Consider the following 27862-nt stretch of genomic DNA (forward strand, 5'->3'; position numbering starts at 1 on the left):
ACCTACAAACAAAACTAAACAAGAAAACCCTCAGTTCCCCCGAAATAAGAATTTCGCAGCTAGTCCACATGTACACGTGATCATGCATCTGCCAACACAATATCAAGATCCCTAGATAGTAAGTTTGATAGATGGATAGAAATAGATAAGTTAGTTAAAGTTACACACACACACACTCGCACATATATGTACATATATAATATATATATTATATATATTTTTTTTTATTAACCTCTTTCAATGAACTCCAAAACATATATGGTCAAAATCCATATTATTTATGTTGTTGTTTTTTTTAAATGCTCATACAAAACAAAAAAAGTGGAGGGTGAGTTGTCTGAATTGGGTTCAGTGAGCATCACATCCACTTGTAGCGCATTATTTCCTTTTCCGTTCACTAACTCACTCAACCGCAACGATTGTCGAGGTGATTGTTGGAGCACCCAGCACGTGACCTCTACGCACGTGACCTCAACGACGAGATTCCTCCCACGGAAGTACCACAGGAGGACACGGATTAAATAGTATGGCTTGAACACCAGAAGGCTGTATTATGGTGTACATAATATAAAACTTCGGCCCAGGTCTGCTTGTCTTGCATTGTATTGGTTGGTGTTCCTGAAGTTTCATTTTTCGTCCCTTTTTATTTTTTACATCCATGTTTGTGATGAAATAGTATTGTGAATCGCTAGCTCGCATTGCATGCTGGGAAACAGCGACACTCAAGGAAGTTTTGGCTTCGCTGACACAGTCCTGAAGGGACGTGGGTTTTAGTGCACTGGAACGGGATGAATGTGTTCAATCAAGCACTACAAACCTGATTAATTGTCTTAATACTTCACTTCGAATGGCCATATTGTTTCGGAATTCAGAAATTAATTCAGAATTAGATGACAACTTCTTCACAATATTTGCAACTATTCAATTTGACCAGCAGGTGTCAGTAGAAGACGCAATTTCATGTTGACTATTTCCTAATGGAAGTGCTCTCTTGACGTTGGATTTTTCTCATAATTATTTGAAGTGTAGGCCTGTATCTGCACACAATTTGGAATTCGTCCCAGCGCCCTGAGCTGTAAATTTGGACGGTGTAAAAGGAAAATGGCCATCTGCAGCAGAAAAGTGGACCCATATATATATATATATATATATATATATATATATATATATATATATATATATATATATATATATATATATATATATATATATTTCCAGATATTTCCATATATATATATACATATACATATATACATATGCATATCTATATGCATATCTATAACATATATATATCTGCAATTCATATTTTAACGGTTTATATAGACCCCTCAGGCTCCATTCAAAATGGGGGTTATTGTACGAGAGTTGCAGTCAACGAGATTTGGAGAGAGTTTGGATTACTAGATTTTGGATAGTGTTTATAGTTTGGAGTGTTTGAGACTAGATAGCGTTTAGTTTGGAGATAGTTTTGAGAGCTTAGGGAGAGAGTGAGGAGAGGAGAGGTGATAGGATGGAGCCCCCTGTCCTGTACATCAATGTCCATGTTACACAAGCATCTATGCCAGGGGTGCCCATTACGTCCATCGCCATCTACTGGTCAATTGCGAAGGGAGTTTGGGTCGATCGCATGGAGAGAGAGAGGGAGAGAGGGAGTGAGTGTGAGAGAGAGAGAGAGAGAGAGAGAGAGAGAGAGAGAGAGAGAGAGATCCTCGTCAATTACAGCAGGTAGAATCGTTCAGGCAGGATTAGAAAACACGGTGGATCTGGTTGATTTTGGTCATAATGTACGATGTGCTGGATTTTGTTCTTATATGTGCTGTGCTTTACATTCATTCATGCATTCATTCATTTTCCATACCCGCTTAGTCCCGAACTCAGGGTCACGGGAGTCTGCTGGAGCCTCTCCCAGCTGTCTTAGGGCAAAGCCAGGGGACACCCTGGACAAGGGTGTCAAGGGTAAATGTGACGTATCGGCTTCGGCACTATTCAGATCAAATAAAGACCAGACAGGGACAGGAAAAAGAGTTTCGCTGTTGTTTTACACGCAAAACTACCGGGGTTGTCGCGTGAGCTTGCAATCCTGGCGTAAACTGATGGAGACACCTCGCTCGGAAAATGCGCTTCAAAGTGCACACGCACTGCAGACGCGCCGGAGATGCTGGGAGATGCTGCTGGCAAAACGTCTGCATCACACACACACACACACACACACACACACACACACACACACACACCTTTATCCCTAACCTATGCGCTGGAAAACACAAAAATATACAGCAAAACATCTTAACGTAAACACACTTTTATTGATAAAATCAAACATAGGCAGATATAACCTAAACAATTTTAAACCATGAGTTTTCTGTGCAATGATGAGCATAAATGCACATGGGAACATGTTGACCCATTTAATCCTCTTTCTTTCTTTATCATTGGACTACAAATATATTTCTGAATGAATATGTTTTCCTGTTTTATAGGAGGTGGATCTTTTTGACTTGCTCATTTTAAAAGTAGCTTGCATGTTGAAAAAGTGTGAACACCCCTGATCTATGCCCTTTTCCAAGTCCCACAATCACTTTCACTGTCATCTGCCTGATTACACCCATGCCATTTTCAGAAAAAAATTGCACAAACAGAATACATTCAAAAAATGTATCATACACATAGTTATCAAGTCAAGTTATTTATTTATTGTCATTGTTGAACAAAGTTAACAACAAAATTTGTTTGGAGCATCCCCATAACCACTGGCATCAGTACCCATAAAAATAATCATAAATAAGTGAGAAAAAAAAACAAAAATATATATATAATTAATGTACAGAAATTATTTGGTCATTCATTTTTTGCAATTCATAGTCATTCCCAACAGACATAACAGACACAAAAATTCAATGCATCACACGTGGTTCAGACACAGCTTGCCTGTGATTGTACATTTGGCCAGTAGGTGGTTTCGTGTGCACATGAAGCTTCGAGAAATGAACCGTTTCTCGAACCAGTTGGCTCAAGTGGTTCAATGCCTCATGAGGCTTCACCTCACCATCACTATAGTCACTGCATCCTGAATCAGTCACACTCAAAGTCGCACACCACCTCTGCTTTGTTCTGGACTGTGGAATGGGCAATATTAATTTAATCTAATTACATTCTGTTTTATTACTTTATGTCTATTTTAATGCTCTTTATTGGTGCTGAATGGAAGTGTGGTTGTTGTTTTATGAGCTAATGGATAGACAAGTGGCCTATAACATAAGACGCTTAAATGAAGTGAATAGGATATGTCCACAATGTCAAGAAAGGAAGCAGGGTGTCTTTAAAATCGATAACATTTGAATAAGTATTAAAAGTTGAGTTGATGTTATACTTGTATTGACATTATGAGTAATTTATACAACTTTTCCCAGGAACTTTTCCCAATGATGAGGTTGAGGGCCCATCATCTGCAATTCAGCATTCTGCAGGTAGTCAACACCAAAACAAGCGTATTCAGCTGTCATAATCCTGTTTGTAAATAATACATATAAACTGTGTACTTGTAATATAAGTCAAACTTTGGTAACTTGAATATAATTCTCACAAAGGGATTTTTCATGTGTATGCACTTTGTACCTGTTATGAATTTAAAAAAAAAAACATTCATAACTAAACTCAGTTGTTGGTTTCCATCTCTATAAGTTAACAAAGATACATAGATACCTATGAAACACTTGTTTATCTTGCTGAAACTAATACTAGGTTACTAGTACTAGATACACCAGTATACTCTCCCGGAGCACAGATCAACCCACTCAAACAAACAAAAAGCATTTTACTCAGTCAGATAAGATTACTAAATGCTGGATGATACACTGTTTTGTGCATTATTTGGGTAAATAAAATAGTTCTATTATTCATACCTCCGCCTACCATTTATTATTACTTAAGGCATAGGGCATTTAAAAAAACAAAACAAACGTCATTCTGGTGTGCCACCCTTCCACAGTCTGTGCCCCGAGCTTGCCCCCCCAAGAAAAAAATTCTAGGACCGCCCCTGTTTCCAACACTGTGGATGCTCGGTTGTTTATTGCAGCAGACAGATAAACAATTAAACGGCTAAAGCCATCTATTCCACCGTGAATGACAAATCTCCAGCTTTTGGTAAAAAAGGGAGAGAAGATGGAAAGAGAAATCTAAAATATATAAGGCATCAGATAGCTAATTGAAAAAGGTTCATGCACAGCTTATTTGACACAAAAAAGGTATGGTACAAAGATGAAAAGATTTGGAGTGGGTAGAAAATCTCAATGTTTCATTTGTTCAAGTATTTAAAAACAGTTTTGAAAAATACTGTATTAATTTGTGGTTTCCATCTATGTGCCACATTGCATTTGGTGCAGGAACAGAATACTGCCTCCGTCTTAGTGTGCGATTGGCCAAGGCTCGCACTTCAGTCCCAATTGGGTCCACTCTTCTTAAGGAATCACGTACTCTTTGAACTACAACAACGGCAAAAAAAAAAGAAAGACAAACTACATAAAATATTAAAGGCACAAATCCGTGTTAACACAGATAATGCTGACAAAAGGTATGATTTCATTTATTAAATACCCCCCCTTTCTTTTTTTTAAATATACTGCCATTCTTTTTTTAATCATCCATGTAAGCACTTTTAGCTACATTTTGTACGGAAAGCGTTATACAAATAAAGCTAATTATATTTGTTTGTTTCGGTTAAACTGATGCACAATACAGATTACTGAATACATTCATGTGGGGATCAACTTCATATCAAACTTACTTTGCACTCGTACATCCCCTGGCATGAAGGAATGCTCTCATCATTCTGTACCCTGTGTTTGGGTGACTGAGTTGGATTTCTGCAATGACGGCATCCAGCTCTTCATCACAAAGCGCTGAATACATGTCCGACATTCTAAACAAACAAAGAATAATTCCTGAAATTTTACTTGGCAAGAGCCAAAACATATATGATTAAAAGCGTCCATTTTCACTGCAACCATTTTGACGTGTATTTGTTGTATCATTAGTGTTATTAGGTACAAGTGTTGCTGCGTTCATTGCAAGGTTAACGTCATTTGCGTCAATAGATATGGAAAACAACTACACTTAAGTTTAAAAGAAATGTGCACGTTTTGTAAATGGCAATTTCTTAATATTATTATTATTATTATTATTATCATTATTATTATTATTATTATTATTATTATTATTATTATTATTAGTGTTCTGTTAAGGTGAAACAACAAAGAAGCCTTTAAGTCTAAATTGTTTAATAAATAGGTTAAGAGCAGTTGGTGTAAGTATGAAAGTCATTTCATTTATTTGTTGCATTAAGAGAAGCATTTATAGAGCGTCGTTGCCACCTACTGGCATCTTTCGGTAGTATTTCTGTTGTAATTTTGAAGCGAACTTTATACCGGAAGTAAGACACGGGAAACACACTGCCAGCGTTTTCTGATACGCACCCGTTCCTGTAAACCAGTGTTTGTGTGCCGCGAGACATTGTCAGGTGTGCCGTGGGAAATTATCCCATGTGTGTGCCTGTGCAGTCTAGCGCCTGGCAGAGTAATCGTGTAGTACTCTTCCGTACCAGTAGGTGGCAGCAGCAGGTAGCTAATTGCCTTGCGCCTGGAGACAAGCGAATTAGTGACGCATGGATGCAGCGACAGGTGTGTGGATTGTGGATAGCGGGACGACGGTTGAAAGTGATGGATAATTTTTTGAAGAGGAAAAATGCTGACTCTGAACTGGACCCTGGACAAAATCCGGACCCAGATGAAGGCCCTAGTGTGAGTGGAGGCAAAGACGGTGACGTCGAGCAAAGTTTCTGGCGTGAGGCAATACAATGAAAGCTATCTTTCATTTGGATTTACTTTTACCGGAGATGCAACGGCACCGACTCCGTTGTGCTTGGTATGTGGTGAAAAGCTCTCCAACAGTGCTATGGTCCCAAGTAAGCTTAAACGCCATCTCCAAACGAAACAGCCCTCAGTTCAAAAGAAAAATGTGGAGTATTTTGTTCGCTTGCGTGAACACACGGAGAAACAGGCAACTTTCATGAGAAAAACCGCAAAAGTAAACGAGAGAGCCCTTAAAGCTAGCTACCACGTCGCTGAACTAGGGTTGCCACCTACCAGAGTTACAAATCCGGGACCTCTGGGGGGTGGGGGGGGGGGGGGGGGGGGGGTGTCTCAAGTCTGTCGACGGGGGGGGGGGGGGGGGGGGGGGGGGGGGTCACCGAAATATACGGGACACAAAGTGAAGTGCGTCCTGTATCAGTTCATTACGGGACAGGTTTTTTAGTTGCCAAGTACGGGACAATCGCGTATTTTACGGGAGTAGACCACAGGCAGAAATCAAATGAGGTTTTGTCATTTTCCCTTAAAAACGGGACAAATTGTGTCCCGGGAGAGATTTTATTTTTCCCGGGACAGGTGGTGAAAAAAGAGAACAATTCTGGGAAAAACGGGACGGGTGGCAACACTACGCTGAACTTGTGGCTAAATCAAAAAAGTCCCACACTGTGGCAGAGCAATTAATACTTCCCGCCTGCAAAGCCATTGTAAATGAGACGCTCGGACGCGAAGCGGCTAAAGAAATAGCCAAAGCCCCTCTCTCAGATAACACAATCTCCAGACGTATTAATGAGATGTCTGCAGACATCGAAAGTGTGGTTTTGGACAAGATCCCTATCAGTAAGAAATTTGCCTTGCAACTTGATGAGTCTACTGATATAAGTGTTGTTGCAGATTCTGAAGTGGACATTTCACTTTGATTTTCAGAGTGATGACTCTGAAAACTCTCCATCATTATAAACTCTCCATCATTTCTTCTCTATTCAGGTTGGAGTATTGCAGGTTGTCAAAGCTCAGCTGTGATTGGCTGCTCTCAGCTCTGAAGTCCAACCCCTCCCACCTCAGACACCTGGACCTGAGTGAGAACCTGCTGCAGGATTCAACAGTGAAGGAGTTGAGTGGTTTTCTGCAGAGTCCAGACTGTAAACTGGAGACTCTGAGGTCAGTCCACCCTCTTCACTCTACAACTTCTATCACTCTTGTTGTTGTCGTCATGATTTGCACTTGACTGCTGTTGGAAATTCAATTTGCAGACACTGGTTTGTGTTTGAAATGAGTGAAACTGGGTTTGAAGCAGGGGTGCCCATTAGGTCTAGGGGGTGGGTAGAGAGACGAACCGCTCTCTCAGTCATTAGAAAACACGGTGGTTGTGGTTGATCTTGGTCATAATGTACGATGTGCTGGAGTTTGTTTCTATATGTGCTGTGTTTTACAGTCAAAGGTAAATGTGATGAATCGGCTTCTGCACTGCTCAGATCAAATAAAGGAGATATAAAGCAGGTTTCATTTTAAATCTGCAACTATAATGAACAAAATCAAGGTATACTTCAGATACCTGCATTCTGTTTGAGCACCCCTGGTTTAAAGGTACAGAGTGTAAAATCCTGCCATCTGGTGGTCAGATATCAGATTGCAGCGCTCATTCACTCACCCTCTCTCCTTTGATGAGTGTCAGATTCGAAAGTCGACTTTTGACTTTGATTCTCAGAGTGAAGACACCCTGGAAAAACTCTCCATCATTTCTTCTCTATTCAGGTTGTGGAGGTGCAGGTTGTCAAAGCTCAGTTGTGATTGGCTGCTCTCAGCTCTGAAGTCCAACCCCTCCCAACTCAGACACCTGGAGCTGAGTTGGAACTGCCTTCTGGATTCAACAGTGAAGGTGCTGAGTGGTTTTCTGCAGAGTCCAGACTGTAAACTGGAGACTCTGAGGTCAGTTCACCCTCTTCACTCTACAACTTCTATCACTCTTGTTATTGTTGTCATGATTTTCACTTGACTGCTGTTGGAAATTCAATTTGCAGTCACTGGTTTGTGTTTGAAATGAATGAAACTGGGTTTAAAGGTACAGTGTGTAAAATCCTCCCATCTAGTGGTCAGCTTTCAGATTGCAGATGCTGAAGTGGACATTTCACTTTGATTTTCAGAGTGATGACACCCAGGAAAAACTCTCTATCATTATAAACTCCATCATTTATTCGCTGTTCAGGTTGTGGGGCTGCAATTTGTCAGAGCTCAGCTGTGATTGGCTGCTCTCAGCTCTGAAGTCCAACCCCTCCCACCTCAGAGAGCTGGACCTGAATATGAACCCCCTGAAGGAGTCATCAGTGAAGGAGCCACTGATGGATCTTGTCTACAGCAGAGACTATCAACTGGAGAGTGTGAGGTCAGTACTGGTTTGGAACCATTGGATGATGGTTCCAGCACCACAGCCAGTTGATCCCACAGCAGAGGTCCAGTGTTCCCAGTCACAGTGTGAGAGGAGGATGGTGACGTCCAGCTGCTCCTCATTCATCCAACATCTGCTGCCAAACTGCTTCTTCTCTCAGTTCACCACCCAATTATTGATCAGTTCATCTTCATCAGGCCTCAGTATCAGTCCAACACTCCATGGTCACATGACCTTCACATGTTCCACACTAGACATGTGACTGAGAGTCTGCTTCTTCTCACCAGTCACTCCATCATCTCCATCAACAGTCAGCGTCTCTGTGATGATGCGTTCAAGGACCGTGAGTCCTGACTCCTGCAGTCTCTTCTTCTCTCTACAGGTGGAGGTGAGGGAGGATGAGGAGGAGAGTGAAGAGGAGCGCTCCATCTAGTGGTGGCTGACAGAACTACAACAAGTGGAGCCAAACAGCAAGCTGTGTGTCATGACTAGTGATGGTGAGGTGAAGCCTCATGAGGCATTGAACCGCTTGAGCCAAATGGTTCGAGAAACGGTTCATTTCTCGAAGCTTCATGTGCACACGAAACCACCTACTGGCCAAATGTACAATCACAGGCAAGCTGTGTCTGAACCACGTGTGATGCATTGAATTTTTGTGTCTGTTATGTCTGTTGGGAATGACTATGAATTGCAAAAAATGAATGACCAAATAATTTCTGTACATAAATTATATATATATTTTTGTTTTTTTTTCTCACTTATTTATGATTATTTTTATGGGTACTGATGCCAGTGGTTATGGGGACTATGTGTATGATACATTTTTTGAATGTATTCTGTTTGTGCAATTTTTTTCTGAAAATGGCATGGGTGTAATCAGGCAGATGACAGTGAAAGTGATTGTGGGACTTGGAAAAGGGCATAGATCAGGGGTGCTCACACCTTTTCAACATGCAAGCTACTTTTAAAATGAGCAAGTCAAAAAGATCCACCTACTATAAAACAGGAAAAGTCATTCAGAAATATATTTGTAGTCCAATGATAAAGAAAGAAAGGATTAAATGGGTCAACATGTTCCCATGTGCATTTATGCTCATCATTGCACAGAAAACAAACTCATGGTTTAAAATTGTTTAGGTTATATCTGCCTATGTTTGATTTTATCAATAAAAGTATGTTTACGTTAAGATGTTTTGCTGTATAGTTTTGTGTTTTCCAGCGCATAGATTAGGGATAATTGGTGTGTGTGTGTGTGTGTGTGTGTGTGTGTGTGTGTGTGTGTGTGTGTGTGTGTGTGTGTGACGCTGACGTTTTGCCAGCAGCATCTCCCAGGATCTCCGGCGCGTCTGCAGTGCGTGCGCACTTTGAAGCGCATTTTCCGAGCGAGGCGTCTCCATCAGTTTACGCCAGGATTGCAAGCTCACGCGACAACCCCGGTAGTTTTGCGTGTAAAACAACAGCGAAACTCTTTTTTCCTGTCCCTGTCTGGTCTTTATTTGATCTGAATAGTGCCGAAGCCGATACGTCACATTTACGTTTCACTGTAAAGCACAGCACATTTAAGAACAAAATCCAGCACATCGTACATTATGTCAAAATCAACCAGATCCACCGTGTTTTCTAATCCTGCCTGAACGATTCTACCTGCTGTAATTGACACGGATCTCTCTCTCTCTCTCTCTCTCTCTCTCTCTCTCTCTCTCTCTCTCTCTCTCTCCCTCTCTCTCTCATGCGATAGACCCAAACTCCCTTCGCAATTGACCAGTAGATCGCGATGGACGTAATGGGCACCCCTGGCATAGATGCTTGTGTAACATGGACATTGATGTACAGGACAGGGGGCTCCATCCTATCACCTCTCCTCTCCTCACTCTCTCCCTAAGCTCTCAAAACTATCTCCAAACTAAACGCTATCTAGTCTCAAACACTCCAAACTATAAACACTATCCAAAATCTAGTAATCCAAACTCTCTCCAAATCTCGTTGACTGCAACTCTCGTACAATAACCCCCATTTTGAATGGAGCCTGAGGGGTCTATATAAACCGTTAAAATATGAATTGCAGATATATATATGTTATAGATATGCATATAGATATGCATATGTATATATGTATATGTATATATATATATGGAAATATCTGGAAATATATATATATATATATATATATATATATATATATATAGTATGTATATATATATATATACACACACACACACATATATATATTTATATATATACATATATATGTATATATATATATATATATACATATATATGTATATATATATATATATATATATATATATATATATATATATATATATATATATATATATATATATATATATATATATATATACACACATATATATATATGGGTCCACTTTTCTGCTGCAGCTGGCCATTTTCATTTTACACCGTCCGTCAAGAGAGCACTTCCATTAGGAAATAGTCAACATGAAATTTCGTCTTCTACTGACACCTGCTGGTCAAATTGAATAGTTGCAAATATTGTGAAGAAGTTGTCATCTAATTCTAATCCTAAACAATATGGCCATTCGAAGTGAAGTATTAAGACAATTAATCAGGTTTGTACTGCTTGATTAAACACAGTCATCCCGTTCCAGTGCACTAAAACCCACTTCCCTTCAGGACCGTGTCAGCGAAGCCAAAACTTCCTTGAGTGTCGCTGTTTCCCAGCATGCAATGCGAGCTAGCGATTCACAATACTATTTCATCACAAACATGGATGTAAAAAATAAAAAGGGACGAAAAATGAAACTTCAGGAACACCAACCAATACAATGCAATACAAGCAGAACTGGGCCGAAGTTTTATATTATGTACACCATAATACAGCCTTCTGGTGGACAAGCCATACTATTTAATCCGTGTCCTCCTATGGTATTTCCGTGGGTGGAAGCTCATCGTAGAGGTCACGTGCTGTGTGTTCGTCACTCCACCAATCACTGTTGTGTGAGTTAGTGAATGGAAAAGTCCTAACAGGAGAAGCTTGCTGCCGGAAATAATGCGCTAAAAGTGGATGTGACCCTCACTGAACCCAATTCAGACAACTCTCCATCCACTTTTTTTCTTTTGTATGAGCATTAAAAAAAACAAAACAACAATAATAATATGGATTTTGACCATGTATGTTTTGGAGTTCATTGAAAGAGGTTAATAAAAAAAAGGGGTGGGCTGCCATTTTCTTTGTCCCCTCTTTTCTCCTGTTTAATAAGTATGTAGGGAGGTTAGCCTTTCTGTATTTGGCTTCTCTTTCTTTCTTTAGTTAGTTCTTAAGGCGAGCTAGTTGGAGTTTGGTTTATTATTTTGGCCTGGGCCCACCCTGAAGCCTTTGCTGCCCACCGGTTAAGTTGTTTTGTTTATTTCATTTACTGATCAATAAATGTTTTTGTTGAAAACCGCCAACTGCAGTGAAAAATTAATGAGGGTTGGGAGTGGGGGAAGGTGTCCCACACGTTGCGTCTCGGTCCCCCGAGACGGGACGTAACACAGAGTTTTCACTGTGACAGCAGGTTGAGCTCCTACCGTGTTACAAGTGACGTCGTCACGTTAGCCTGTCCCATCCCTGCTAAATTCTTTAAAGAACTACCGTTAGTAAACTTTTAAATTATAATACACTCTACCCTAATTGTAATTTCCTGCCCGTGGTTCTATATTGCAACAGTTGACGGCTCATATCAGCAGATAAGCAGCAACAATCTGGGCATTGCGGGTGATTCATAAATATGTCATTTCTTATTAATTAGCCCATAAGTGTTATACACCAGTGTGACACCAAATGCTTGTGGCTGACAGCAGTGAAGAAATGACACTCTAGTGGTTCTGCACATTAGTATAAATAGAGTGATTCTCTATCATTACATCACAGGACGGCGGCACTCTGACAGATTCCATGAACCTGGACACTGATGATCCAGACTCCGGTCCAGATGACACAACAGGCCACAGTGGAAACGGGTCAGAGCATGGGACTGGCTGCTGAAAGGATCCAGGTAGGTGGCGCTGTCATCCCAAGTTGTGTGGTGTGGAGGATCAGGGCCAAAGTTCCAGATGCTCACAGATGTGACTGTGGATTCAGGAGGAGTGTTTGAAGGCTGGACTCCCAACAGTGATTGGCTGCTGAGGACCTCTCAATCACAATCAGGTTTTTTAGTGGCTGTGAGATTGAAAGTGAGATTGCATTGTCCAGGTAGGAGGACAGCAGTCAGCCATGTTTCACCTCCAGTCAACACGCAGTGGTTCACATGAAGGTCCAAGAGGCCTACAGACCTACACTGAGTCTGGACGTGGCAGTACAGTTGGATCATTGTCTTTGTTGTGTTGTTTGGTCATTGTGATCCAATGTAATGTGAGAGAAGGACGAGTGCAGTTATATTGGAGTGAGTTATTTAGAGTGTAATAGAAGTTATAATGCAGGGTCTGTTTTTATGAAATGTTCTATCACCTGGCAACCATCCATCCATCCATCCATCCATCCATCTTCTACTGCCGTATCTGGAGTCAGGTCTCGGGGGCAGCAGCCTCAGCAGAGACCTCCAGACTTCCCTGGACCCAGTCACCTCCTCCAGCTCCTCCAGTGGGACCCCAAGGCTTCCCAGTCCAGCCCAGAGACCTGGTCCCTCCAGCAGGGTCTCCTCCTGGTGGGACATGCCTGCAACACCTCCCCAGGGAGGCGTCCCAAACAAGACCCCGAGATGCTGGAACTCCTCCCCCTGAGGCAGGGCCTCCCCACCGACCCAGAGAGTGCAAACCACCTCATATCCAGCATTGATTTATCTGTTGGTGATTAATTATAATGTATCATTTATTTTATTTAAATTATATTTGAACTGAATTGGATTTGTTTGTAAAAGTGAGATTTATTTTCATTGATTCATGTGGTTTATGTTGAGACCTAGTGGAGAAGTGGGTATGGCCTACAGAAGGTTTGAGTACACAAGTTATTCAGATACGGAGAATCCCCATGGCAGGACTTCAGGAGATATATAATCAAAGTGTTAAAGCAGCAGAAATGAAACGCCAGTTGAGGTCAAGGTCACACAGGTCAGAGGTTGTGATGGCTTTTATTGTCAGAATATTGAATCATTGAAATATAATGTTTGAGCTTGTAACAAAGTTAGGATGATATAACATAATCACATCAAATAAATGATCTGGTTTCCTTCTGATTCATTGACGTCCTTCTGAAATCTCCACACAAACATCTGGCAAGCATCAAAACCATGAATTATTTTGAGTGAAACTTCTTTTGTCTTACTTATGATTCAATAATGATTTGAGTTCCCATCACAGGTGTTGTGAATCACTTTATCTTTTCCACATGATTTCCTTATTTAAGATCATGAAGCAGAAATAAAGTCTCTTGAAAAGTATTTTTCACCTCTAAAATGAAGATGTTATAGAAGTCTGAAGTGAGAGCAGAGCAGTGTGTTGTTGATGTGTGGAACCTTCATGCTGAGATGTTCCAGCCGTGGATGATGAGAGCAGAAGCAGTGGTTGTGTTGCTGCTGCCTTCACTGAGCAGCTGCTCCAAGTCCTGCTTCTTCCACTGAGGATTCAGCTCCACCAGTGGCTTCTGGGACGTCTCTCCCAGTAACCACAGCAGCTTGTAGGGAGAAGCAGTCCGCCAGCCACCAGGCTGCACTGGGGTCAAAGGTCGTGACACGCCCACACAGTGTTGGCGAGTGCAGCTTGCTGTTTGGCTCCACTGGTTGTAGTTCTGTCAGCCACCAGTAGATGGAGCTCTCCTCTTCCTCACCACCACCTGCAAAGATAAGAAGAGACAGCAGGAGTCAGGACTCACGGTCCTTGAACGCATCATCACAGAGACGTTGACTGTTGATGGAGATGATGGAGTGACTGGTGAGAAGAAGCAGACTCTCAGTCACATGTCAAGTGTGGAACATCAGAAGGTCATGTGACCATGGAGTGTTGGACTGATACTGAGGCCTGATGAAGATGAACTGATCAATAATTGGGTGGTGAACTGAGAGAAGAAGCAGTTTGGCAGCAGATGTTGGATGAATGAGGAGCAGCTGGACGTCACCATCCTCCTCTCACACTGTGACTGGGAACACTGGACCTCTGCTGTGGGATCAACTGGCTTTGGTGCTGGAACCATCATCCAATGGTTCCAAACCAGTACTAACCTCACACTCTTCAGTTGATGGTCACTGCTGTAGACAAGATCCATCAGTGGCTCCTTCACTGATGATTCCTTCAGGGGGTTCATATTCAGGTCCAGCTCTCTGAGGTGGGAGGGGTTGGACTTCAGAGCTGAGAGCAGCCAATCACAGCTGAGCTCTGACAAATTGCATCCCCACAACCTGAACAGAGAATAAATGATGGAGTTTATAATGATAGAGAGTTTTTCCTGGGTGTCATCACTCTGAAAATCAAAGTGAAATGTCCACTTCAGCATCTGCAATCTGCAATCTGACCACTAGATGGGAGGATTTTACCCACTGTACCTTCAAGCCCAGTTTCATTCATTACTATCACAAACCAGTGTCTGCAAATTGAATTTCCAACAGCAGTAAAGTGCAAATCATGACGACAACAACAAGAGTTATAGAAGTTGTAGAGTGAAGAGGGTGAACTGACCTCAGAGTCTCCAGTTTACAGTCTGGACTCTGCAGAAAACCACTCAGCTCCTTAACTGATGAATCCTGAAGATAGTTCTCAGCCAGGTCCAGCTCTCTGAGGTGGGAGGGGTTGGACTTCAGAGCTGAGAGCAGCCAACCACAGCTGATCTTTGACAACCTGCACCTCTCCAACCTGAATACGGAATAAATGATGGAGAGTGTCATTCACAGTTAGGTGCGCGCGCGCGCGCGCGCGCGCGTGTGTGTGTGTGTGTGCGTGCGTGCGTGAGTGCGTATGTGCGCATACGTGTGTGTGTGTGTGTGTGTGTGTGTGTGTGTGTGTGTGTGTAATTTAAAACCAGTTTTACACATTTCTAATGGAATCAAAGTGAATTCCAACAAACTCAATTCAAAGTCATGACAACAATAACTGCAGCAGTTGTAGAGTGAAGAGGGTGAACTGACCTCAGAGTCTCCAGTTTACAGTCTGGACTCTGCAGAAAACCACTCAGCACCTTCACTGTTGAATCCAGAAGGCAGTTCCAACTCAGCTCCAGGTGTCTGAGTTGGGAGGGGTTGGACTTCAGAGCTGAGAGCAGCCAATCACAGCTGAGCTCTAACAAACTACATCTCCACAACCTGAATAGAGAAGAAATGATGGAGAGTTTTTCCAGGGTGTCATCACTCTGAAAATCAAAGTGAAATGTTGATTTCAGAATCTGACACTAAAGCAATCTGAAATCTGACCACTAGATGGTAGGATTTTACACACTGTACCTTTCCACCCAATTTCATACGCTTCAAACACAAAGCAGTGACTGCAAACTGAATTTCTAACAGCAGTGAAGTGAAAATCATGACAACAATAACAAGAGTGATAGAAGTTGTAGAGTGAAGAGGGTGGACTAACCTCAGAGTCTCCAGTTTACAGTCTGGACCCTGCAGAAAACCACTCAGCTCCTTCACTGATGAATCCTGCAGTTGGTTCTGACCGAGATCCAGGTGTCTGAGGTGGGAGTCGTTGGACTTCAGAGCTGAGAGCAGCCAATCACAGCTGAGCTCTGACAACCTGCAGCCCTCCAACCTGAATAGAGAAGAAATGATGGAGAGTTTAGAATCAAAGTCAAATGTCGACTTTAGAATCTGACACTCAACAAAGGAGAGAGGGTGAGTGAATGAGCGCTGCAATCTGAAATCTGACCACCAGATGGCAGGATTTTACACTCTGTACCTTTAAACCAGGGGTGCTCACACTTTTTCAACATGCAAGCTACTTTTAAAATGACCAAGTCAAAAAGATCTACCTACTATACAATCGGTGTGTGTGTGTGTGTGTGTGTGTGTGTGTGTGTGGAACGCAGATGTTTTGCTAGCAGCATCTCCCAGGATCTCCGGTGCTTCTGCTGTGCGTGACTTTGAAGCGTATTTTGCGAGCGAGGCGTCTCCGTCAGTTTACGCCAGGATTGCAAGCTCACGTGACAAGCACGGTAGTTTGGCGTGTATTTAAAGAAAACAACAGCCAAACTCTTTTTGCTGTCCCTGTCTGCTCTCATACAGAATGCAGGTATCTGAAGTATACATTGATTTTAACAATTATTATAGTTTCAGATTTAAAATGAAATCTGCTTTATGTCTCCTTTATTTGATCTGAGCGGTGCAGAAGCCGATTCGTCTCATTTACCTTTGACTGTAAAATCCAGCACATATAAAAACAAAATCCAGCACATCGTACATTATGACCAAGATCACTGAGTTCCTGCCTGAACCATTCTACCTGCTGGAAGTGACGAGGACTCCACACGATTGACCTAATGGACACCCCTGCTTCAAACCCAGTTCCACTCATTTCAAACACAAACCAGTGTCTGCAAATTGAATTTCCAACAGCAGTGAAGTGAAAATCATGACGACAACAACAAGAGTGATAGAAGTTGTAGAGTGAAGAGGGTGAACTGACCTCAGAGTCTCCAGTTTACAGTCTGGACTCTGCAGAAAACCACTCAGAACCTTCACTAATGAATCCTGCAGCTGGTTCTGACTCAGGTCCAGGTGTCTGAGGTGGGAGGGGTTGGATTTCAGAGCTGAGAGCAGCCAATCACAGCTGAGCTTTGACAACCAGCAGTACTCCAACCTGAATAGAGAAGAAATGATGGAGAGTTTATAACGATGGAATTTTACCAGGGTGTCATCACTCTGAACATCAAAGTGAAACGTCGACTTCAGAATCTGCAACAAAAGCAGTCTGCAATCTGACCACTAGATGGGAGGATTTTACCCACTGTACCTTCAAGCCCAGTTTAGGGCGTGTTTTCATTGCCTTGCCTCACCACGGTTCGCCTCGGTACGATTGCGTTTTCATTGGCTCTGTGATTACGAGACCGTGGGCAGAGTTGACACGGTAAAGCGGGACAATGTTTTCCCCAGTATTACTTCTGTGCGATACACAACAGCGCAGCGATGGACAAAGTAGAAGTTGTTTCATACCTGCTGCTCGGTCTGTGGTTGCTTTTCTGTTCAAGAAAGAACACTTTCCCTCACTGAAGTCACAGTTGATCATTTATGCAGCAACATTTATCATTTATTGTTTCGTTTTCCATGCGAGCAAATGTGTAGTTCAACCTTCATATTTTCACCAAAAGTAAACACGAGACGGATACAACGGGAAATAGCGTTTATTTAAAAACAAACAGAAAAACAGACAGTAAACACGCCTCCTTATTTGAAATAGCTGCCCTCGCGAGCCAAGGACGACTTTGTTATATGCCGCGGTGTTTGAGGCTTCCTCGCGGCCAAGAGCCACGTCCTCTCGACGAATCAGTATTTCTTCTCTCCTCAAGACTCCTGGGGTTCCCTAGCTTACCGCGCCTCACGCAGGAGCAACTCGATTTGTTTTCTTTACCGAGCGCTTCGCCATTTGCCGTTTGTCGTTTTCGCGAATATGGTTGAACACACTCGCGACGTCGAGGGCATTCCCGGTTCGCCTGCCTCTCCCCAAAAGACGAAAGTAAACATGTATTGAAAAAGCTGTTTTCAAAAACTGTATACACATAAATGTATTTGTACAACACCAATAGTAGCTACTTGTATTCACGGTAAAATGTACCTGACACGGAAGTTCTGTGTCAAAGGAGTTGGCGTGGATGTCCGCTCTGACAGGGAACATCGACGCGGACACGGAGCCAATCCAGTGCCCTGCTCGTTGCTACGTCACCACTAAACTCGCTTCGTCTTGCTCGGACCCTGGGGGATTGAGGTACCAAAACAGCGCCCCCTACAACTGTGTAGCGGCCAGTGCAAACACCCTAACACCATACCATGGCGAGGCGAGGTGAGGCAATGAAAACACGCCCTTTCATTCATTATCAAAAAAAAAGTGACTGCAAATTGAATTTCCAACAGCAGTCAAGTGAAAATCATGACAACAACAACAAGAGTGATAGAAATTGTAGAGTGAAGAGGGTGAACTGACCTCAGAGTCTCCAGTTTACAGTCTGGACTCTGCAGAAAACCACTCAGCTCCTTCACTGTTGAATCCTTAAGGTGGTTCCAACTCAGGTTCAGCTCTCTGAGGTGGGAGGGGTTGGACTTCAGAGCTGAGAGCAGCCAATCACAGCTGAGCTTTGACAACCAGCAGTTCTCCAGCCTGAATAAAGAATCAATATTTGATTTCTTCCATGGTGTAAATGTCATATTCAGAGTCATTTCTCCCTGTTGATGATCCAGATGTGCAGCTGTTGGGATGTTGGAGCTGTTTTCAGTCATCAGAGTCTCATTACAAGTCAAACACATTCAAAGGACAAGATGAAGAAATACTGCTGCACTATTAATCTGCCTCTAATATTTCTTCACACGATCTTCTGCTCAGTCATGTGACCTTCATCACCAATCAACAACTTCCATTGAGCTTCAAAGTGACTGGAGACATTTTCAACACTTTCTTCCACCATCCAAAGTCTTTTCTGGCTGCAGATTGTTGACATGAAAATATCAACAACATCCACTTTGTCTAGATGAGTCTTTAATATCTGCTTCAAAGTCTTCACACTGAGCAGCGTTACACACCAGTTGTCATCTGCTGACACACACTGTCCACCAGTAGAAAGCAGGAACTGACCTGAGAACTTCCAGTCTGCAGTTTGGACTCTGCAGTCCAGCACAGAGCAGCTTCACTCCAGGATCCCTCAGGAAGTTCTCACTCAGGTCCAGCAGTGTGAGGTGGGAGGGGCTGGACTGCAGAGCTGAAGACACCACTGCACACTGAAGCTCTGAGAGTTCACTGGATGAAGGATAGCAGAGAGAGAAGTTGTGGTCGACATGTGAGATTCTAAAGACAGTGAAAGTGAATCAAGACTCATTAATGTCTGATCATCATCATCATCATCATCATCACCATCATCATGTAAATGGAGGGAAGTCCCGCGGTGGTGCAGCATGTGTTTACATCTGTGGTGCGTGGTGCCGGGACACTGCAGTGGTATGCAAACACTGTTCACCACTGGCACAGTTGATGATCATAAAGTGCCGTCCATTCTATCTGCCCTGGCAGTTTACTGCCATTTTGCTAGTTGCAGTTTACATCCCTCCCACCAACAACAGCAGTGAGAGGAATGCTGCACTCAATGAACTGTACCAGGCCATCAGTCATCAACAGACAGCAAACCCAAAAGCATCCTCACTGGAGATTTTAGTCATGCTGACCTCAAGACTGTCCTTCCAAAAGTCCACCAGCATGTTGGATTTCCAACAAGGGTGGACAATGCTTTGTATGTGGAGATGTTCCGAGGGAGGAGCAGGGCTCGTGCTCATGTGCGATCAATTCCACGAGGATTGGGACGCTCAAAGGAAATGGGTGTGCGTTTGTGCGTTCGCAACATTTTGAACATCCAGATTTTTTTGTTTCAGGATGAAATCCATGTACGTTTTTGTAAATGAAGCCCCAGGTCCTCCGTGTCTCCACTACAGTGTCCTCAGTGCAGCTTCACACTCCAGTGTGTTCCAGCCACTGAGTGTCAACATGTCCTGTTGTGACTGACAGTGTTGCTCTGATCTGCTGCTTCAACTCAACATGATGCTCAGTTGTGTGTAAAGTCACTGCAGCTTGGAGCTCCACTGGATCAGAGCTCCTTCACTGGCGTCTCTTCGGACTCCAGTGCATCTTTGATCCAACTGCTGTTTTATTGTCTGCTGCCAAATGAAGGAAGGATGTGATGTGTTTGTGTGTTCAATGTGTTGATTGACTGTCTGCATGAATCCTTCACACTGAACAAAGCTCCTCATTCTGCCACTGTCACATCTTCATCTCCATCCTAGACTCCAGTGGAGCAGCTTTACTGCACTCACCATCCAACACAAAGCAGCTGAGTTAACCCTGTGTTGACAGCCTGCTGCTATAAGTCACCACTCAGTGTTTCCCTCATTGTTTTCTTGGAGACCTGCAGCCACAAGTGGATCTGCTGATGTTGATCCACCCTGTGACTGGAGGAGCTGCTGATATAGCAGAGTGGCTAACACCAAGAGCGCACGCGCACACACACACACACTCATCATCTCCTCATTTTCACCTTCTTGCGTTCATATATTGGTTCTACACAGCAGTAGGTTGTTTATTGTCATAGAAGAGCCTTCAAACATAATTAGTGGGTGAATCTGATAAGTGGCAGATTGTACCAAACGGCAGAAATATTGGACAGCATTGTGAAGCCATTAGAAACTTACTTGGTGCTGAGCTGCACAACCAGGGAAGAAGCACCACAAAGCAGGTGAGAATCATTGTTGGAGGAAGTTGACCAAGAATTCTCTCCAGGTCTGTGTGTCCACTGGTGGTGGCTGTACTTTCACTTTCACCTCCTCTTCACCTTCCTGTCGTGTTTGGGTCAAATCTGATTGATGTACAAGTTAAAACACTCATAAATATTGTGTTTTACATCTGATTGCCTCAAGGCCTTACACTCTACGCACTTGAACATATAAAATTAATTTTGACCTCTTTCATTGAATTTTGAGTGTTTTAATCAACACCTGTGGTGTTCCCGGTCAAAAGTGACCGCCATAGGAAATGAATGGGTATCCAGACCCATACACACCACCCCAACTCATTCACTCACCAATTCACTCACTCACTCATTTCACACTGAACAAAGTCTTTTGCAGGTACACATCTCTTTCCCGGGCTTACGTGCCGACCGTCCCAGGTGAACCAACTTCCTGATGAAACAACGTATCATATCTTATCATTCATTCATCATCCGTACCTGCTTGGTCCTGGTCTCCGCAGCACATCTCATGTCCAATTTCCAGCGTTTTGGGTTCTTCCAGTGTATGGATCGTTGGCTGTGATCTACCAACACTCCGCGCCTCTGATCTGCGACTAAAGTAAGGGGCGGGAGGTGAACACGACCGTGTTGGACTTTGAGTTGCTGCTTTAGTGTTTCAGGATTCCTGGTTCTAGTCTTTCTGATACAGGAAGTGTTGCCTGAAATGACAGCACACTCTGGAAAAAGGTTTAAAAAAAAGTCAGTAATCATGGAACGTCAATAGTCTGTATATACTAAAATATGACATTTCCAGTAAATTAATCAAATGAACTGAATTTGACTTTTTTCAACATATGATGAAGATAAAAACAGTTTTCATCCACTTTTCATCCCCATGAAAAATAACATCTACAATCTGTTTTTCACCACAAATTCCAGAAAACATGAACGATAAACCTTCAAGAGAGTGATAAACATTAACTAGAAGACCACACTTTAGAGAAAGTGCCACTTGAAGCTCAACACCTGGGAGGAGGCTGCCCTCCAGAGAGGCATGTGGAGCAGGATGGTCCATGAAGGCTCAGTACAAATAGAGAGGGACGTCCACAGTGCCGCAGGGAAAAAGAGGCCACTGAGAAAGGAGAGAGCAACCACCAAGACGCGTCCTGACACCTCCACCACCACCACCACCATGACAAGCATTCACACATGCACCCACTGCAATAGAGACTGTGGATCAAGGATTGGCCAGTTCCACATCACAGCAGAGCCACCTACAGGAGGACGATCACACTCGCTTCAAACAATGTCACTGAGTCTCCAGTGGAGTGAAACAGACACTGGTCCACCTCTCACTGACCCTGTTGACTGGTATCACATTTCATGTGGATCCATGAGTCAGTGAGGACTCACCCTGCTGCTGCTGCTGCCTCCACTCAACATGGAGCCTGACGGAGAACCACTTGGGCTTTGAGCTGCTCCCCGTTACCTGAAATCCCAGAGCACTGTGAATGATTGAGTGAGTGAGTGAGTGAGTGAGCTCCCTGTTTCAAACAGACACAACTAAACTTGGGACATAAATATCACATTCATCAGTTGTTTGAAATCCCCGAGGGTTGAGCTTTCAGGAACTGTTTTTTCTGTGTTCTTTTGTCATCGGGCAGCTGAGTGGGCAGCTCAGCGGGCAGCTGAGTGGTCCTCAACCCACTGCTGTGCAACCTGATGTCTGCATGGAGGACTTGTGCTGCTTCAATCGAGATCTTCAAGCTGTTCAAATTGTGTCCAGACTCGCTCTCTAACCCCCCCCCCCCCACACACACACACCTGTTTCTTTGGCTGGTGAACTCTGCCAGAGGATCTGGAGCCAAACTATGCAGTACTTTAGAAATCAAAATTAAATCTGCAAATGTGTGAAGACTGTCCCAGTTTAAAAGACTGTGGGCCAGATCCACAAAGCGATTGCGCGGCTTTTGCGCCTGAAAATCCGTGTAAATAGCGCCAAAAACGGTGATTCCGATCCACAGAGAGGACGCAAACGTGAAAATCGGCGCAAAAGTAGCGGCAGGGTTGCGCCAGACTCATTTGAATGTATTTAAATGAGTCATTACGCGCAAAATGACCCCCCCCCCCCTCTATGCGAATATGCCTAATTCAAACCGTGGCAGATCCAGAAAGAGTTTGCGCTCGTGTCTGCGCGCAGTTTGACAGACGCAAACACCGCCGGCCAAAACCAGGCGTAGCTTCTGTCTGTCAAAGTGTTTCTGGCTTCTGAGTGTAACTTTCCTCTCTGAAAAGCCTGCAATATATATATATATATGTGTGACCTCTCCTACTGTCCTGCTTGCTGTATAATGAAGACTTGCAGAAGTCAGGTGTGGAGCAGCAGTTTATTCTCTGAAACAGAATGGGACACAACCATAACTTGCTCCGTGAAACTTGGTCACCTCCTGTTTCATGGGCTTCCTCTGTACTGAAGTAGTGATCGTATAGTTGTTTTTACAATACAAATAATATTAAAAATAAAATACATTTTTCTACAAAATACAAAAAAATTACATTCGCAATTTAAATAATTCACTCCCTAAAGCTCCATTTTTATACACTGTAACATTCTTCCAGTTACACACACATACCTGAAACAGAATGGGACACAACCATAACTTGCTCCGTGAAACTTGGTCACCTCCTGCAGAGACAACGTGCTCCGTATGAGAGCTGTGTGCTGCTAATGGACATGCTAGCATGTTAATCGTTTTTAATAGCAATAAAAAAAAAACAACCGAACTTTGCTTTTAAAAAATTTTTTTAATGAAAGACACCAGCACACATTTAAACACTCAAACACAGTTACATGAAGCATAGCTCAACTTATTGCATTAATTTCTGTCTCAGCAGGGAGGAGACCGTCTCACCTGCTTCATGGGCTTCCTCTGTACTGAGGATCGCCCAGAATGCAAAGCGCTAACTTCAAAATAAAATACAAAATAAAATAAAAATAAAATATAAAGTGCCATGGCTGTGCCCCAACCAAGTTTAAAAATGATTGAACACAATTTAATAACACGGTTACATATGTAGGTCCCCAAATCTTACATATAGATCAGCATAGACTACAGTATATATGCCAATATTTTAGATCGGCTATGAAAAATACAAATGGTACTCAGGTGTTGGTGACAAACGCGTCTTGCATCGTAATGCCAGGAGCGCTTTTATCCTAGCAGAGTTTCACTGTCAAACACATGCACTCACCAACAACCTTTGGCGCAAACTGCTCTCAGGTTGCCAGACCGCAACATTCGCACCTGTTTCAGGTGCCGCATTCGTGGGCGTGTTTGCGCCTGCATGTCATTAGCGCAAAAACCTTTGTGGATACCCGCAACTGTTGCGCAAATTGCCGCCACAATCCCGCCGCAAAATGCGCCGCATTTTAGCGCTGCGCGCCCTTTTTTGAGGATCTACCCCTGAGAGCAGCTACACACACACACACACACACACACACACACACACACACACACACACACACACACACACACACACACACACACACACACACACAGCAGCTCTAATTGGCTGAGAGCTAAATATCTTCTTATCTTTCTGGGTGTAAATGAATCTGTCCATTTTTTAAATGTCGAAATTTAACATTTGGTTTCTATTTTTTCAGATATTATTTCTGTCAAATTCATTTGAATCAACAGAAGAAGAAAATCTTTGTGTAGCTCAAACTTTGTGCGTCTTTGTGTTCAGTTTTTCTGCTGTAGTTGTGCTTTTCTTTTCATTCCAGATGAATTCCACTCCATTTCCTTTTCAAACCTTGTAGGTGTTGAGTGAGCTGCAGCGCCCCCTGGCTACAAGTTTCATACTGTGACTCTGCCGACCGAGGTAAAAAACCAACAAACTGACACTTTGCTGAGGACCTCCTGGAGGAGCTGAAGGTGCAGAACCTTCTCAGGCCTCTCTGAGGAGGAACTTGCGGCTGTCGGTCCTCTGCTGCCCCCTGCTGGTCACACAGGCATCTTACACCTCCGTTCGTCTGTTCAGCACAGTGCTTCCTGAACACCTCACCGGCACACTACAGCCGCCTGCTAGCACAAAGCTGCGCAGAGCCTCCTCGTTGTTCTCCTCACCTGGAGGACGCTTGGTGATCAAGACCTGTGGCCCAAAACTCGGTCCTATAAGATAAGTGCAGGAACACTGCTGCCTCGCCCGCACTTGATTGCGCTAGCCGCCCTGTACAGACGGTCGACGGTGCATGTTGCTTCCGTCGAAGTGTGTGTGACATCATGGATGTCTTGTTTTAGGATATAATATAATTCATTGCACAAACTGTCAGGCTAAGTATAAGAGCTATAGTCTACTACAATCAGTCGTGCCAAAAAAGAGACATTGTCTTTATTTTTCATTTTTATTTTATTGTGTCAGCATTAAGCAGTTAAAGGTCTACTCTTTTCAGCCATAAAGCCCTGATGGTATGCTTTACCTTGATCTAACAAGGAGAACCAAGAGTGGCCTCCCAGGCCATCCATGATGTCTTGCACTCTTGGAATTGGCTGGCGGTCAGGGATTGTCTTTTTGTTAAGCTCACGGTAGTCTATGCACAACCGCAAGCCACCACACTTCTTGTGGACACAGACGACTGCAGATGCATACGGTGAGTTCGATTTTCTTATCCTGTGTGTGTGTGTGTGTGTGTGTGTGTGTGTGTGTGTGTGTGTGTGTGTGTGTGTGTGTGTGTGATTGCATTGTTTGTTTTTCTTGCTATTTCAGTACATGTGACAGATTTTAGGGAACTTTTAGTAACCAACTGTTTATCTTTTCTTTTGTAGTCGCTGAGAGCTGCTGGTGGTGGCGGTGTCCCGGGTGGTGGGCCCCTTCGAGTGCTGTGACCCGGGATTGTGGTTGTTTTCTTCTTCTTTTTTTGCACTTCACTTTCTTTGCAGGTGTGTCACGTGTGAGTGGGGTGTTCCTTGTTTTCTTTGGTTCCTCCCCCGTTTGGCCCCCTCATCGGTAAGCCTCAGTTTCTACACCAAGAATAAGGAGCTCAGTAGCTCCGTTTTAAGTGTTGGTCTGTTTGTTCCTTTTATTTTTAAATGTTGAATAAAAGTTGGTTTCATATTTTAAACATTCTGAACCACGTCTCCTACTCCTTCCTCGTAGAACTTACCTGTGTGCCTAATTATTACTTTTGTGTTTAGTAGAACTCTCTGGGTGAAATTCCCAGGGTGGCGTTGTCGGTTCCTTTTCATTTTGTTAAATTCCCAATATTAAATCTTGCTTTATCAGATAGCCATAACCACTCTCATCGCCACAGGATATTTGAGTCAACTGAGTCAAACTGTCGTGTCTACTTCCCAGTCTCAATAAAAATGTTCACTACTGCTTTGTGCGAGCTTCTTAAATGGAGGTTTGTCGGGGTTTTTCCCTTTTTAGAAGCAAGCCACATATTTTGTGTCTTTCCACCACAAGACATTGGCTTTTGTCACTCTCTTCGTCGTATTGGGAAAAAGTGGCATATCGGACTTTCCCGCCGCGAGTCGCTCGTCAACATACTGCTGTGAAAGAGGGGTGACACAGAACACGAGGTGCATTTAGGTGCTGCTGCGTAAAACTAAAACATTTTCCTGGGCAAATATTCATTTGACAGACGTAAACGAAGTGAAATATGACTTCAATTTAAGTTTGTTTTAGTTTGTTTTCATAAACACACAAAAAAGTTTGAGTTAGTTATCGTTTTTGAAAAAAGTTCTTGACTTCTACTTTAGAGATATTGATGACGAGTTGTTGTATATAAACGGTGTGACTATGTGGTTCAGCAAGCGGTGGTGCTGTCTGTACATAGCTTAGCAAACGGCTAGCGCTAGCACCCCCTTTCAATGCCAGAGTGAAAAGATCCACACGGAGTGTTATGACCCACGGGTGGGTCTAGGTGCCTCTATCTTTGTGTCTGTGTGTGTGTCTGGATGTCGGCTGCTGATTGGACGCGCCACGGCTGAGAAGGAGGAGCAGTCGAGCCAGCCTGACGGTCGTCCCTCCTCCGCTCCCAACTCTGCAGTTCGTCACTTCTGAAATGGTGTTAGAGCACGCAGCCGTAGGTAGTGATGGCCGATGGAGGCTTTGTTGAAGCTTCGACACTTGTTTCAAAAAATGGTTCATTACTCGAGGCTTCAATGACACAGTGCTCGAGGAGGTCATCTAGTGCTCAATAAAATGAAGTGCAATGGAAACGTGTTCATTGTTTCATAGGTTGTTTGGGATTTGATTCGCCATGCATTCTTGTTGGACAACACTACATGCTTGTATGGTTCAATGCTGACACAATAAAATAAAAATGAAAAATAAAGACAATGTCTCTTTTTTGGCACGACTGATTGTAGTAGACTATAGCTCTTATACTTAGCCTGACAGTTTGTGCAATGAATTATATTATATCCTAAAACAAGACTAAATAGCCCATAGTTTAAAAATATGTTCAATAGTAAGTGTTCAGTGGGTCAGATGTCAAATGTGATCTATTTAAAATGTAGAATAGATGAGCTAAATAACACATATATAATACACATTGATGGGAATTGAACCGTCGCCTCAGTCTTGCAAGTCCAAGATTGTCATAATGTACCACAAACCCAAATCACACTCCCTTTTTTCATCGAAGCTGTTTGAGTAGCGTTAGCACACCGTGATTCCTCATCATCTACAAGCCTACACTTCAAATAATTATGAGAAAAATCCAACGTAAAGAGAGCACTTCCATTAGGAAATAGTCAACATGAAATTTCGTCTTCTACTGACACCTGCTGGTCAAATTGAATAGTTGCAAATATTGTGAAGAAGTTGTCATCTAATTCTAGTCCTAAACAATATGGCCATTCGAAGTGAAGTATTAAGACAATTAATCAGGTTTGTACTGCTTGATTGAACACATTCATCCCGTTCCAGTGCACGAAAACCCACTTCCCTTCAGGACCGTGTCAGCGAAGCCAAAACTTCCTTGAGTTTCCCACCATGTGTTGCGCGACTCCCGTGGGGTACGGTGTGGAGGCAAACACAATCGATCACAGACTCCTGGATTCAGATCGCCGTGCGGATCACTGTTAACATCACTTTTTAACACCAACAACAAAAAAATATAAAAGATAAAATACTAAATGAATGAATTAAATCTTATTCAATTTAACCATTTCTAACATTTCTTTTTAACACTTTTCATCTTTTTTAACATTAACGCAGTATTTTGATCAATTACATGAC

The 27862-nt window shown here is 42.9% G+C and overlaps 1 protein-coding gene across 1 annotated transcript in view; it reads right to left on the reverse strand.

Annotated features, from left to right (window-relative positions):
• Positions 1–18260: 18260 nt before the first annotated feature.
• The window catches only part of LOC142895009 (ribonuclease inhibitor-like), a 74651-nt gene continuing 65049 nt past the window's right edge, over positions 18261–27862 (reverse strand). Inside the window, exon 3 of the mRNA XM_076035735.1 lies at positions 18261–18501. Coding sequence (XP_075891850.1) covers positions 18261–18501 — 241 coding nt within the window. The remainder of the gene's footprint in view (positions 18502–27862) is intronic.

Source organism: Nelusetta ayraudi, unplaced genomic scaffold (assembly GCF_046127955.1).
Source record: "Nelusetta ayraudi isolate G7.1 ecotype Tasmania unplaced genomic scaffold, CSIRO-AGI_Nayr_v1 ptg000048l, whole genome shotgun sequence".
NCBI lineage: Eukaryota > Metazoa > Chordata > Actinopteri > Tetraodontiformes > Monacanthidae > Nelusetta > Nelusetta ayraudi.